This window comes from Thalassophryne amazonica, chromosome 8 (assembly GCF_902500255.1).
Source record: "Thalassophryne amazonica chromosome 8, fThaAma1.1, whole genome shotgun sequence".
Classification (NCBI taxonomy): Eukaryota; Metazoa; Chordata; class Actinopteri; order Batrachoidiformes; family Batrachoididae; genus Thalassophryne; species Thalassophryne amazonica.
Genome location: NC_047110.1, coordinates 89782258 through 89796859, shown reverse-complemented (window position 1 = coordinate 89796859; position 14602 = coordinate 89782258). Strand labels below are relative to the sequence as shown.

At 41.9% G+C, this 14602-nt stretch overlaps 1 protein-coding gene across 2 annotated transcripts in view; it reads left to right on the top strand.

Moving 5' to 3' along the window:
* Positions 1–2008: 2008 nt before the first annotated feature.
* Positions 2009–14602, top strand: part of n4bp1 (nedd4 binding protein 1) — a 45819-nt gene continuing 33225 nt past the window's right edge. For both annotated transcript variants that reach the window (XM_034176968.1, XM_034176967.1), the window contains exon 1: positions 2009–2522. In XM_034176968.1, the coding sequence (XP_034032859.1) occupies positions 2211–2522 (312 nt within the window). In that variant the 5' untranslated portion in view covers positions 2009–2210. The remainder of the gene's footprint in view (positions 2523–14602) is intronic.

Below are 14602 nucleotides of genomic sequence, written 5' to 3'. Positions count from 1 at the left end.
CCCCAGTGTCTGAGATTTTTTTTCTTGCTACAAACCTCTTTTTAAGCCATTTGATAATCTTTATTATTTTAACTATCTCCGATCATCTGTATTATCTTGGTTTAAAGCTGTATAATAGGACCACTTTAAGGCAAAGCAATGTTGCCAAGTCTGCTTATTTTGAGTGACTTTGGGTTAGGCTTCTTTTTTTTTTTTCTTTTTTTTACAAGTGGGGTCATGGTCAATTTTTTGTGGTCCTTTTCAAAATGCTGTTACTTATTTCAGACTTCTAATATAACAAAAAGCTGTCAAATATCTCCACCTACTGTCTCTGGCTGCAAACAGCACAATGAGTTTACCGCGTAATCATGTCTGGATCAGGGACAAACTTAGCCAAATCCAGCCTGCCCTCAAATGGAGAATAAATCAAAAGCTGGAGGTACAGTAAAAGTAAAATACATGCACATCACATTACACAGCAGTGCAGATGCAAAGAAAATGACTTAAATTTGCTGCATTTTTTATTCTAAAGATTATTCATAAACAAATAATCAATACAATAACTTCCACAAACTGAATTTTATTGCATATTTCCTACACAGGTCTATAAAGTTTGAATCTATGACTTTCCCCGGTCGGGATGCCAGTCGATCGCAGGTTACTTCCCCAACCAAGCCCACTACCCATTTACTGCTGTGTGGACTGGGACAATCTTCCAGTGTCTTGGGACAGTGCACTGTCCATGGACACACAGACGAGTAGTGTGAAGCACACAAATGTCTATATTGGCAGTCCCAAGTCAGTAACTTGCACACATACAGTGGTAATTATACAAATTTTATTAATTCCTCCAATCAAAATCTCTGGAGGGGCTGAGCATAGTATACTGAAACTCCCCACTATTTATTATCATCATCATCATTATTATTATAACAATGGAAAGTAAATTCCCCATGATTAGCAGAGCAAGCGCTGTACTAATGGAGTCACTCAGTGATGGGATCCATGAAAATTTCTGGGAGTAACTCTATAAAAATTTTAAGTGTAATCCATTCTGAAATGTTGAGTTCTGACAGACTGCATAGTGCAGGGGTGGGCAATCATGTGCCATGAAGGGCCAAAGCACTGCAGGTTTTCCTTGCTACCAGTCACCTCAGCAGGTGATTTCATTAATGATCAGGTGTTTCAGCAGGTAATTTCAAGACGACCAGGTGTTTATGTTCAAGGTAGAAGCTCATCTGCAACCCACCTGCTGAGGTGATTGGTTGCAAGGAAAACCTGCAGTGTCTCGGCCCTCGTTGCCCACCCCTGGCGTAGTGTGTGAATCAGTACAAACTGATCTTTTGCACTTCTTAAACTGGAAGGGTGACCTTAGACCACAGCTCTAAGCACTTCCATACGTCTTGTACGAAAGCAGAATTCCATTCTGGTCCTGGTTCAATTCCAGAATATTTACATACTGCGCATAACAGATACGTGTGAGGATCAGTGATGTGCTCGGAACTGCCAAACCTGCTGCAGATCCACAGGAATCTTCCTGCAATGACCGTGACCATCCACTAGAGGGCAAAGCTGTTGGAGACTGCAAGCGCTTCTCTTGAAAACTTTTCAATCTCCTCTCAGTATTAGAACTGTATGTGGGGAATCTGGTAGTAAAATAAGTCACCACTCTCTCTGTTTTTGGTATGGTTTTTATTTAGCTGATAATACAGTTATATTACAAAATCTCGGACATACCGTGAGCGTCTTCTTCTTCTTCTTCTTCTTCTTCTGTCGAGTTTGTTGGCGGTTGGCAAACCGACACGGTGCATTACCGCCACCAACTGTTTAGGTGTAGAGCATTAATGAGTCTGACGTATGCTATATTAATAAGGAAACAGCGATAAGGGAGGGGACGAAAAAAAAGAAGGCGGGGGGAATTACACTGTACTATATTTTATTGAACAACCCTGTTCCCTTTAAATATGCAACTGCATGCACCGTGAACATCTCGCTAAAATTGTCGTGTTTTGATGACGCAATCACCGGGACTTTCCGCCTACGTCATTGGTCGCTGTGCGTTATTAGCTAGCCGAGCTTGTGCGTTCATGTATCGGCGGTGAACCGCCTTTGCTGTGCAATGCGGCGCACAGCGAAATACACGATACAAACGAGAACGAGTCCTGAAGACGCCGACAGATCTTAATACTAAACCGTCGTCGTCCGGAGCGGCTTTGGGACCCAGAAGCGGAATGTCAACAACGCGGCCTCTCCACGGGATGAGACGAGTCACCGAGCTAACGTGGCCGGAGCAGCCGAGCAGCAGGCAGCCTGCGCCTGCAAGGAGGCTACAACCAGACGGCCCCACCGTGGACGAGTTTACCGTGCTGGAAGAAAAACAAGAAGAGCTGAAATGCGCCAAACCCCGAGTCGAACAGGTTTTCAAAGTGACTTTCACCATTATAGGTCTTTTGGACCACACGGGACAGGCGTTCGGCAGCAAAACATCACGGCAGATATGGCTACAACTGAAAGGAGGCAGAGACGATGTGTCGAAGGCAAAGGTTAGGTCATTTTCCACACATTAAGTGGAATAAAGTTCTTATTGTGTGCCACCACCTCAGTTTTTGGTTGGGGGGGGCGATTAGCAGATTGGTCTCAGTAGCAACACTGATGATACTGTCGGTAAATCATGTGGATGAAAACCATAGTTGTGGGCAGAAGCTTGTTTACTAAAATTATGTGTGTTATTATGTATGTCAGATACAAACAATTAGTAATAGAATAGAAGCAACAGTACCTGGTAGGCCAGGGGTGAGCAATCATGTGCCATGAAAGGCTGAAAGAGTGCAGGTTTTCCTTGCTACAATCACCTGAGCAGGTGATTTCATTAATGTTCAGGTGTCTCAGCAGGTCTGTGTGGGGAATTCTGAGGTATTTCCAGGTCAGACAGGATATTCTGGCCAGTCCCAGGGTCTCCTCCCTTTTGGGCATCCCTAAAGCCTCCAGAGGCAGGTGCCTGGAGGCATCAGATGCCAGAATCATGTGAACAGGTTGTTCTCTGTGCCAAAGAATATTTTGAATGCTTTCTCAGCCGTCACTATAATTAAGCTTTGATTAGTGTTGCGTATGTCATTTCCTTCAAACGTGTGGAGTCGATCCTCAAGGTTGAACCATTTTAGTGTTAATGACATTTGATCATTCAACCACAGTTGCGTATCAAACCCACAAATCCATTGACTATCGAACAATACTCTCTGTTGGCCGAGTCAGTCATTTCTGATTAATTTAATAATAAAAGATTCCATATGTTTTTATAGAGTCAAAGTTTACACATGAGTTCAAACGGGCATTACAAGAATATTGTACCTCTTGAGTTGGTCAGTTAAAAATGTGGTCAAACTGATTCGGATGATTACATTCTCGCGTAGAGCTCCTCGAGACAACGTCTAGACACTGCCAGGATGGCAGTGCATGTGTGAGCCTATAGAGAGAACATGTTAACATCTTCTGAGTTTCAATTGACTCAGGTTGTTTCAGCACTCAGTCTGATAATCTGCAAGACCAGTTATTGGTTTTGTTTGGGAAAACTGTCCTGTCACTCCCTCTCTACCCTGCTGTGTAGATCTGTCACCTAGTTTCAGATGATCTCATGGAAAGACTGAGGCACATTGACACCTTACATTATAATTTTTAAGAGATTTAGGGTAATTGCTGTTGGAGCTATGAAAGTGGTCCTATCAGAGGTGAAAGATGCCCATGTGCATACCTATAAGGCAAGCACAAGAGGAATGAGCAGTAACCATAAAAACCGCTGTGTATTCAGCTCTCAAATTTGGATTTTTATAAGTGTAAATTAGTGTACCTCATATTTTGGGTCATGTGGGTATGGTTTGACTTGTAAAATGACATAAAAAAGACAGGATTTTCCAGTTGCTTCTGAATCTTTGTTGCTAGCCACAGGGTCCTGGTGGCCACTAAGCCTACTGTTGCTAGTAATCATGTAAAACTAATCTTCCTTGATAAATGGTACTTGATTTCTATAATTATGAAAATATGGAAAAATGTCTTTGTCATTTGTCTGAAGGATCACTTTAGCCCCCATTAAAATTGTATGTTAGGGTCAGGATACAATTACAGTGTATGTGCGTCATAGCTGTCAGTGTCTGTAGCCTTTATTTGTTCCTGTGTGATTTCCCACACAACAGCTTTATTTCACACTTCTGCATCTTGTGTCATGGGTCTCCTCTTTGTGAGCAAGTTGCTCTCCCTGCAACCACCTGTTCCAGGCTCTGCCAGTCAACCGAGGAAGTCATGTGGAAATGGTAATTTTACCAACAGCTATGCTTTGGCCTCCTTTGGAGTTTTAACAGAAGTCAGCTAGCAGTTGTGTCACATTATAGTGAAGCTTAGTAAAGTTGGGAAATATCACATTTGCTCTGCTGTTACACAATCAAAAGCCTCAGCGCAGTCAGTTTTCTTTAGAATTTACTTGTTGATCTGTTGCAAGGTGGCTCATTATGTGAACTAAATGTATTGTGGAGTAAGTGGTGAAATTTATCAAGTCCTCTGTAAAGTGGCATTTCCTCTGAGTAATGACTTGTGTCCTGTAGTTCCAATTTTCTGAAGTTAGATTTTTCCACTGGCTACTATTGGATTAGAATCACAAATCCATTTGTGTGTTGATTACCTTGTGTTGAATGTGTTTCTGTTGGTGAGGAAATTTTTACTGACCACATTGCAGATGATGCTGTGATTTTTGCTGAATTAGTATAGACACCCTGATGGCAGCATTTGCAAAACTGAGTGGGGAATCAGAGTATCTGTGTTTGCAGTTGTCCTGGATCAGTGATGAGCTCCAGGCTTCCAATGACTTCCTGGTCTCAACCATCAGTAGTGTACTGATATTTGTTGAAACGTATCTCAGCAGTGACATTCATTTCTAGGCGATGCCTAGAAAGAGCTTATGGAGTCACAAGGTCAATGAACAGAGGTGTTTGATGACACCAGATCAACAATATATAATGCAGCCCAAAGGTCCAAGCCTTTAGGGTCTTGATGCTTGCTGTCTTAATGTGTGGTTGTGAGACTTGGGCACTAAGCAGTGACCTAAGGTGCCAGCTGGATGTCCTTGGTGCTAGGTCTCTTTGGTCCATTGGAATGACTTTGTATCAAACAAGCAGTTACTTAGGAAAACTAACATGAAGAGTTTCACTTGCGTTGTGAGGGAGTGTCAGTTTTGACATATTGCCCATTTGGTGCATTTCTCTATGCATGATCCAGCACGTATGTGCCTGAGTGTTGTGGACCCCAGTAGCTGAAGAAGGCCAAGAGTATGCACACATTTCACGTGGATGCAGCACATAGATGGTTACTTTAAGCATGGGAATGGAAAGGTTGTCTGCTGGGGTCAGTGGCAGTTTTTGGTACGGGCTCTACGGGCTGCGGCCCAGGGAGCCATTTATGGTGGTGGGGGTGGGGGGGTGGGGGGGGGGGGGGGCAACGGCGGCATGGGCACGATCACTTAAAAAATAAAATAAAATCTCCACAGCAAAATGTCACTGTGCGTAGAATTGGCAAATTGGCGCCCCCTGCAGGCATCTGCTGACACCCCGTTTGCCATCTGAGAGAAGCAGTGGGTGGAAGGAAGAAAGAGGAGCGCACAGGGGACAGTTCACTTCTGGGTTTCTCTGGTCGACTCCAGCGGCTTTTTTTTTTTTTTTCGTTCTTCAAAAAAGCGACGAGCGAAAAATCTCACGACTTAAGTATTTCTCCTCCACTCACATGGAAAAGGAGGCGGACATCCACCAGCATATTCCTCCATTTCATTGGCTGAGAACACCTAAGTGAGCGCTTCTGATTGGCTCACATAGATGCCAGACAGTCTGTTTTGCACCTCCGTCTTTGCAACTGTACAGGTTTGTTTTTCGCCACATAAAATTCTATTCATGAATTGTTTTTGGCCCAAGTGCTGTATTTCTTCATTGACCCGCAAATTTAAACCAGAACAACAAAATGATAAATAAATGTCCCAACTAAGTCTGCCTGTGTATCATGTCAATTCTGGGCAGAGTTTTCTTTGTCAAAAATAAATCACTTCACTGAATACCAAATACCGGAAAACTAAATTTAAAAAAAAACACAAACAAACAATAATACAAAAAAAAACATTCGATGTGGCTTGGTAGATCTCAATACACTGTCAACTTTAAAAGTAGATCTTGGTTCAAAAACGGTTGAGCACCCCTGCTCTAATGGAGAAGGGGGGTGGAGGTGGTGGAATTAGTGCACTGAAGTAGTCTTGGTGGTGGTTTGTTTGCCTTCTTGCTATGATGCTTGCTAAGCTGGTTTGCTTATATTGCAATAATTCAGTCTTAAGAAACACAAGGTCTAATTTCACTGTAAAATTCTACTCAAAATGGTCAGAGAAATTTTTCAGGCTTTTTAAAATTATTATTTTACACACCGACTACGTTTACATGCGTTAATATTCGAGATAAGGTCAATATTCTGGTTTCTGAATCATTAGGAATAACCCATTTACATGCTTAAGTATACAGACTTACTCCTGTATACGGGTGATTCTTTAACTACGGGCACTATTGGCCTTGTTAATGTAATTTTCACCACACCATTGCCTTACAATATAAAGCACCTTGGGGCAACTGTTTGTTGTGATTTGGCGCTATATATATGTGCTCTGATGTCACTGTTTATCTCATAGAAACTACCCAAACAATCTTTCATACAAACTGTTTAGGGACATTACAGTGTTGTGGTGGAAATTACGGAAATAGTGTGGGACAACTACATTTTGTTTAAAAAAAAAAAAAAATCACAACAGTTGTATGACATTGAATACCCCAATTATGTTTTGATTTTACTGATATTTTATTCAGAGATATTTTAAAACATTAGAAAAAACGTTTCTTTACCATTTCATTTTTATCATTGAAGATCAAAAGTCTGGGTGTGGGACAAGCACAAAACGGCAATATTTGCATATAATGATGCTGAAAAAAGGTGAAAAGTCATCCTAGACTACTATAACAAATTTCTTAACACACTTTCATTGTAAAGATAACTATAAAAGTGTGAAATTTCCCCTTTTTTCTGTTTTTCATACAATGTGATCAAAGGACAATAAGTGCCCATAGTCTAAGAATCACCCATACATGGTAATTGGTATCATTTGGAATATCCCCATCTAAACAGCGACGCACGTCTTCCACCGGTGCTTGATTTGGTCTGGCGTTCGTGCAAATCCTGTTTCGTGTAATCCTGCTTCGTGTAAAACTCCTCACTACACACTTTATACACTTTTCTCAAACAGGCATTAACATTTTCTCACTTTTCTCTCCTGTGTAAACACTCTTTTTTTTTTTTTTTTTTTCTTCTGGGCGAGAAGATTAACAGACACACACAGAACACAATGCGCGTGCTCTCCCTTTGCTCACTGCCTCCGGGGGTACGGATGCAGGACCCACAAAGAATCCAAGTCAATCAATCAATCAATTTTTTTATATAGCGCCAAATCACAACAAACAGTTGCCCCAAGGCGCTTTATATTGTAAGGCAAGGCCATACAATAATTATGTAAAACCCCAACGGTCAAAACGACCCCCTGTGAGCAAGCACTTGGCTACAGTGGGAAGGAAAAACTCCCTTTTAACAGGAAGAAACCTCCAGCAGAACCAGGCTCAGGGAGGGGCAGTCTTCTGCTGGGACTGGTTGGGGCTGAGGGAGAGAACCAGGAAAAAGACATGCTGTGGAGGGGAGCAGAGATCGATCACTAATGATTAAATGCAGAGTGGTGCATACAGAGCAAAAAGAGAAAGAAACAGTGCATCATGGGAACCCCCCAGCAGTCTACGTCTATAGCAGCATAACTAAGGGATGGTTCAGGGTCACCTGATCCAGCCCTAACTATAAGCTTTAGCAAAAAGGAAAGTTTTAAGCCTAATCTTAAAAGTAGAGAGGGTGTCTGTCTCCCTGATCTGAATTGGGAGCTGGTTCCACAGGAGAGGAGCCTGAAAGCTGAAGGCTCTGCCTCCCATTCTACTCTTACAAACCCTAGGAACTACAAGTAAGCCTGCAGTCTGAGAGCGAAGCGCTCTATTGGGATGATATGGTACTATGAGGTCCCTAAGATAAGATGGGACCTGATTATTCAAAACCTTATAAGTAAGAAGAAGAATTTTAAATTCTATTCTAGAATTAACAGGAAGCCAATGAAGAGAGGCCAATATGGGTGAGATATGCTCTCTCCTTCTAGTCCCCGTCAGTACTCTAGCTGCAGCATTTTGAATTAACTGAAGGCTTTTTAGGGAACTTTTAGGACAACCTGATAATAATGAATTACAATAGTCCAGCCTAGAGGAAATAAATGCATGAATTAGTTTTTCAGCATCACTCTGAGACAAGACCTTTCTGATTTTAGAGATATTGCGTAAATGCAAAAAAGCAGTCCTACATATTTGTTTAATATAAGTCATGGCCACAGAGCTCTGCGGCTGCGGTATACCAAGACCCTGGCGCTCCGCATCAAAACAGCGAGCGTATTCTCGGGAACTGTTTCCAGAGTTGGCGCAGCTCCGCACAGCGGGGGGGGGGGGGGTGTGTGAGTGGCTCGCTGCGTTTACCGAGCCCGCAGACTCAGTAAGCGCATCATAGGCAGAGCAATCGCAGTGATGCTGCGGCCAGGATGCAATCGCGGCGGAGCTGCATGGTGCAAAGAAACACCGTGATGAAGCCTTCCAGGATATGTTTGGGCATGTCCAGCTCATGCACAATCGCAATCGGATATTCACACAACTGGAAAGCAACCGGAATCCGTCTGAAATCCACCTGAAAGCCGTCCTGTGAGACCAACACGGAGGTGGTTTTGTGCTGCATAATGAACGGCTCTGTGACGCGTCCCTCCGCTTCTTTTTCCATGAAAAAAAACTCCTGTAATGGTGGAATGTGCCGAAAAAGTGCTGATGTCCACATCATCTGCCTTTTTGTGAAAGTCAGACGAGGTCCCGGATCAACAAAGCTTTCACGTTGGAAATGATCTGGTTGTTCCAGCGGGGTGTCAGCCTGTCGATGGGGACTGGGAGCGCGCCGCGCTCTCAGGAGTTGTGGGCAGTCCTTAAAGCGGCAGTAACACTCCGTAATCTCTTTAATCCCCATAAAATCGTCCCTGAAAGCCATATTAATTTTTCGAACAGTGTCCACCTGGAGGTCTCTCACAGTTTCTGGAAAAAAATTGATGCAGCAAAGCTTCAAATCGTTCAGACATTTATTCGCAATAAAAAATAGATGAGAGAGGTGGATCACACCTCACTCAAAGCCTGCTCACAGGCGAATGACGCAACTGACAGGCATGAAAAAACTCACGCATGCGCACGAGGGTTCAAGCTTGTCTGATGCAATCACACGTGATTCAAATCCATATGGTTTTTTAAAAAAATAATAAGGTCGGATACTTTTCTAATAGACCTCGTAAAAGTGTCCCAAGCATCAAATTCAAGGCAGTAACCAAGGAGCTAATTGTTCTTCCCTGAAAGACAGATTAATAAAGTGTCTAATGACAGATATTTAGTATGTAAGGGTGTGTTTATTCAAATTTACAATTCATGGATGTTTGGATGTCTCCCCGGGGAGTAATTCAGTGTAGAACCGCCACTGGCAAGGATGATTGCCATTCGGGACTTGGAGTGGTTTCTCTGTCATGGGTGCACCACCAGCACATGCCCCAGATTTGACTGGGTGAGCATTAGTCATCTCACAAGGGTTTAGCTATTGAAGTTTCTTTCTTTCAATAAATAAATAAATTCAGTGATTTGAAACCTCTCATCGCAAATGATTTTCTTCAGGACAATTAGGAAGTTGCTGTACTTCATAAGTGGTTGCATTTACTAAGAGCGGGGTATGATACGCGTAGTTCTCATTGTAGCGGAACTGTGACAAATATGACTGAGATTTCTTTATCTGCAACTACTTTATCTGTGAGATCATTCACTTCTCAATATGCACAAATTAATAAGAGATAAAATAATCACCAGATTTTATTGTAAAGTATAGTTATTTGTACTTAAAAACAAATGTACCCAGCTCATTTGGGTATTGCAAAGGTTTAGACTTACTGGGAATCTCAGTGCATTGAATTGGTAGTTTCAGTGTAACAGCCGCACCCAATCAACTGTGATTAGCTTCTGTTTCAAGTCTCATGGCATTTTTCATTTCACTCCCACGGCATTCTACATTGGTGAGTCATTTTTCCTCCTCTGTATTTTATTTTTTCTTTTACAAGCACTAATGTGAACAGAATGTGACCTGGTATCTGTACGGAAGTTGCGTCACCTCCAGCTGATACATTTAAATATTCCCCATCACCAGGAGATTTCCTGAATCAGTTACAGCATCAAGTTTCAGCATGTGTCACCAGGCGCTCCACAGCAGTGTCTCATACAGGATTTTTAAACTGATTGGAATTTTTAGAAATGCTTAGAACAAGATACGCAAAACTCATTTGGGTCAATTCATTCATTTTTCAACAACTTATGACTGTGGCCTGCTCCCGTAGACGTGTCCATAAAAATCATAGAGGGATATGCTTTGCAAACTTAATACCCATTACTATATTGGATCATGTTGAAATTGAGGATGGCCCAATGGTTGTTCCAGCAATATCAAAGATTTCATGTCTGCTACCTACAACGCGTGTGGAATGTCTCAAACCTAAACCTACTTCTAGGCATCTTATATATGCCACTCTGGAACCACCCCTAAACCCAAACAGTTCAACTGTCAACCCCACTGAGGTCCTTCGACTGGGTCTCATTAACATAAGATCACTGTCCTCAAAATCATTGTTGATTAATGATGAAATTATTGCTCATCACTTAGATATGATTGGGTTATGTGAAACCTGGCTTAAACCTACAGCTGTCCTCCCCTTAAATGAGGCCTGCCCACCAGCATATACATTTAGTCACGTCCCTCGTGATGCGAAGCAAGGCGGGGTTGTAGCTCTTATTTATAAATCTAGGTTTAGCTTATTAGCGGTTGGGGGTCACAAATATAACTCGTTTGAGCATCTGATTCTCCGCTCCGCTCAGGATATTACGCATTGCCAAGGTCAGAAGAATAAAAATCAGCCATATTACTTTGTCACTGTATATAGGCCTCCTGGCCCATATTCTGAATTCTTAGATGAATTTGGTGCATTCATTTCTAACTTGTCAATGACAGCAAATAACATTCTGATCATTGGTGACTTTAACGTTCATATAAATAAGCCTTCTGATCCCCTCTGCAAATCATTTATGGAAATTGTGGATGCATTAGGATTTCGGCAATGCATTCAGGATTCGACTCACATTAGTGGAAATACCCTGGATCTGGTTCTCGCACGTGGTATTGCTGTCATGAATATTGACATCATGCCTCTTACATCAGTGGTCTCTGATCACTCACTTATTAAGTTTACAGTTTCACTGCCGTGTTTAGTGGAACAACAACCTTATTTATCATTATGGCGATGCATCAACTCCTCAACTAAGACTGAACTAGAAGCTAGACTGCCTGATGTCTTAGCCTCACTTTTGACAAATACCCAGTCAGTAGACAGACTTGTGGATAGTTTAAACTCAGTGCTCAAAACGACACTCGACATGATTGCACCACCTGTGTTGAAACCGCACTCCCCCAAATCGCAGTCACCTTGGTTCAGTCATTACCTGCGTGACCTCAAGCATAAAGCAAGACGTCTAGAACGGAAATGGCGTCGTTCAAAATTAGAAGTATTCCACCTTGCATGGCATGATGCTGTCTTAGACTATAAGCATGCACTATTGGCTACAAAGCGGACCTATTACTCTGATTTGATCATCAAAAACAAGCATAACTCAAAGTTCTTGTTCAACACGGTGGCAACACTTATTCATGGACAACCACCTGTAGTTCGCTCTCCTTTTACAGCACAAGATTTCCTGGATTACTTTGAGAAGAAAATAGATAACATTAGGTTGAACATATCCCAGCATGCCTTAACCCAGCCACTACACCCTGCTATTGAGGTGGGCCCCACTACTGAGGTATTACCTAGATTTACAGAATTTGATGGTTTCTCTCTAGACATGCTGACGAAACTCGTAACGTCAACAAAAAGCACAACCTGTTTATTTGATCCTATACCAACAAAACTGTTTAAGGACCTGTGGCCCACTCTTGGGCCAATTGTGCTGGAAATTATTAATCTTTCTTTAACTTCTGGATCTGTTCCTAAACATTTCAAATATGCAGTGATTAAACCATTACTTAAGAAACCTAATCTTGACCCTAGTGTATTGAAAAACTATCGGCCGATATCAAATCTGTCATTTTGCTCTAAAATTCTGGAAAAAGTGGTGTCACGGCAGTTTGTAGACTATCTTACTGAGAATAATCTCTTTGAGCCACTGCAGTCTGCGTTTAGAAAATATCATTCCACAGAAACAGCTCTCACTAAAGTAGTGAATGATCTTCTGCTTACAATGGATTCGGACACCACTACAGTTCTGTTGCTGTTAGATCTCAGTGCTGCATTTGATACAGTGGCTCATCATATTCTACTTGATAGGCTGGAAAATCATTTTGGGATTACTGGGAGTGCCCTTGCATGGCTGACATCATACTTGACCAGTCATTCTCACTGTGTTTTGTACAGTAACACTACCTCTAACCTTAGTGACATGAAATTTGGGGTTCCTCAGGGGTCTGTCTTAGGCCCTTGGGCACATATTGCGGCATTTTGGGATTACCTTTCACTGCTATGCAGATGATACTCAGTTATATATGCCGATAACTGCTGGTAATCTCGTTCACATAAAATCCTTAGAAGATTGCCTTGCATCAGTGAGAAGTTGGATGTCTAGAAATTTCCTACTTTTAAACTCTGAAAAGACTGAAATGATGGTTCTTGGTCCAGTGAGACATGGGCATCAATTTGACCAGTTAACACTCAGCCTAGGCTCGTGTGTCATACATCACACTGACAAAGTGAGGAACCTTGAGGTAATTTTTGATCCTACATTGTCCTTTGGTCTCCATATTAGAAATATTACTAGGACTGCTTTCTTCCACCTGCAAAATACAGCGAAGATTCGTCCCATCCTGTCTATGGCTGATGCTGAGACCCTGATCCATGCGTTCATCTCTTCTAGATTGGACTACTGCAATGTTCTATTTTCTGGTTTACCGCAGTCTAGCATTAGGGCTCTCCAATTGGTTCAGAATGCTGCAGCCAGACTTTTGACATGAAGCAGAAAGTTTGACCACATTACACCCATTTTGGCATCTCTTCACTGGCTTCCTGTCCCAGTGAGATCAGATTTTAAGGTTCTGCTACTAACCTATAAAATTATTCATGGACTGGCACCTCCTTACCTAGCTGACCTAATTAAACCTTACGTACCAGCCCGGGCTTTACGTTCTCAGGGTGCAGGACTACTTTGTGTCCCTAAGGTGAATAAGAAGTCTGCGGGTCACAGAGCTTTCTCTTATCATGCCCCTGTTCTGTGGAATGATCTCCATGCGTCAATAAAACAATCAGATTCCGTGGAGACTTTCAAGTCCAGACTTAAGACGCACTTATTTTCCCTTTCATATGGCTAGCATACTGGTGCAGTTTTGTTTTACGATTTTTACTCTTTTAATTCATGTTATTAGTAATTGAAGTGGGCCGCCGCCTCAACTTCACCTAAATTCTGGGTCTTTTAGTGAAGCTTAGGGCTAGCGGCCGGCGATCACCTTAGTATTTCTTCCGTTTTTCTTGTTGATTAATGCTGGCAGATTATACAGTATTTTTTGTCTTTCTGATGCCTGATTCTGCTTTTTCTCTGTTTAAGGTGCAGCTCCATCCAGAGATGGGAGTTGTGTTTGTGTTGGCGATCCTCCTGTCCTGTGCACCAACAGCAATTCTTGTATATTCGTCCGTGAATTGTTCTGTGAATTATTTTTGTAATTTATGTTTGTAGCATGGCCCAAGCAGAGGGTCACTCCTTTGAGTCTGGTCTGCTTGAGGTTTCTTCCTCAGAGGGAGTTTTTCCTTACCACTGTTTCTCTGGGGGTTGGTAAGGTTAGACCTTACCTGTGTGAAGCACCTTGAGGCAACTCTGTTGTGATTTGGCGCTATATAAAGGAAATAAATGAAATGAAAATGGTCAGTAACTGATTTGAATTTTATAAATTATTTTAAATTATGTTTTCTTGTAAGCTCTGAGATTCCATATTACTACAATATTATGTTTTATGACTTAAGAAAACCCGTTCTCAAAAATGTGGTTTGAGCATTAGTCCCATTAGTTTGGTAAGGCTTCTAGATAAATTGGCACAGCCAGGAAAATTTATTTAAAAGGACTCATTATTTATAAATGTTTTGGCCCACAATCTAAAAAGGAGGCTGAAATGTATTTATTTATGTATCTATATATTAAAGACAAGTGGCCTCTGTGTACGTCTATGCGTGCATGCGTGTGTATGGCTTCGATCACAGACAAACTGGGGAGAGCTCACATTTGTTCTTTGGTATGCATATGAATTTTGGGTCATGGATGAATGCCACCAAAACAAACGTTGGTAGGACTACTATTTTTGGAGAAATTACAGATATTGTGTA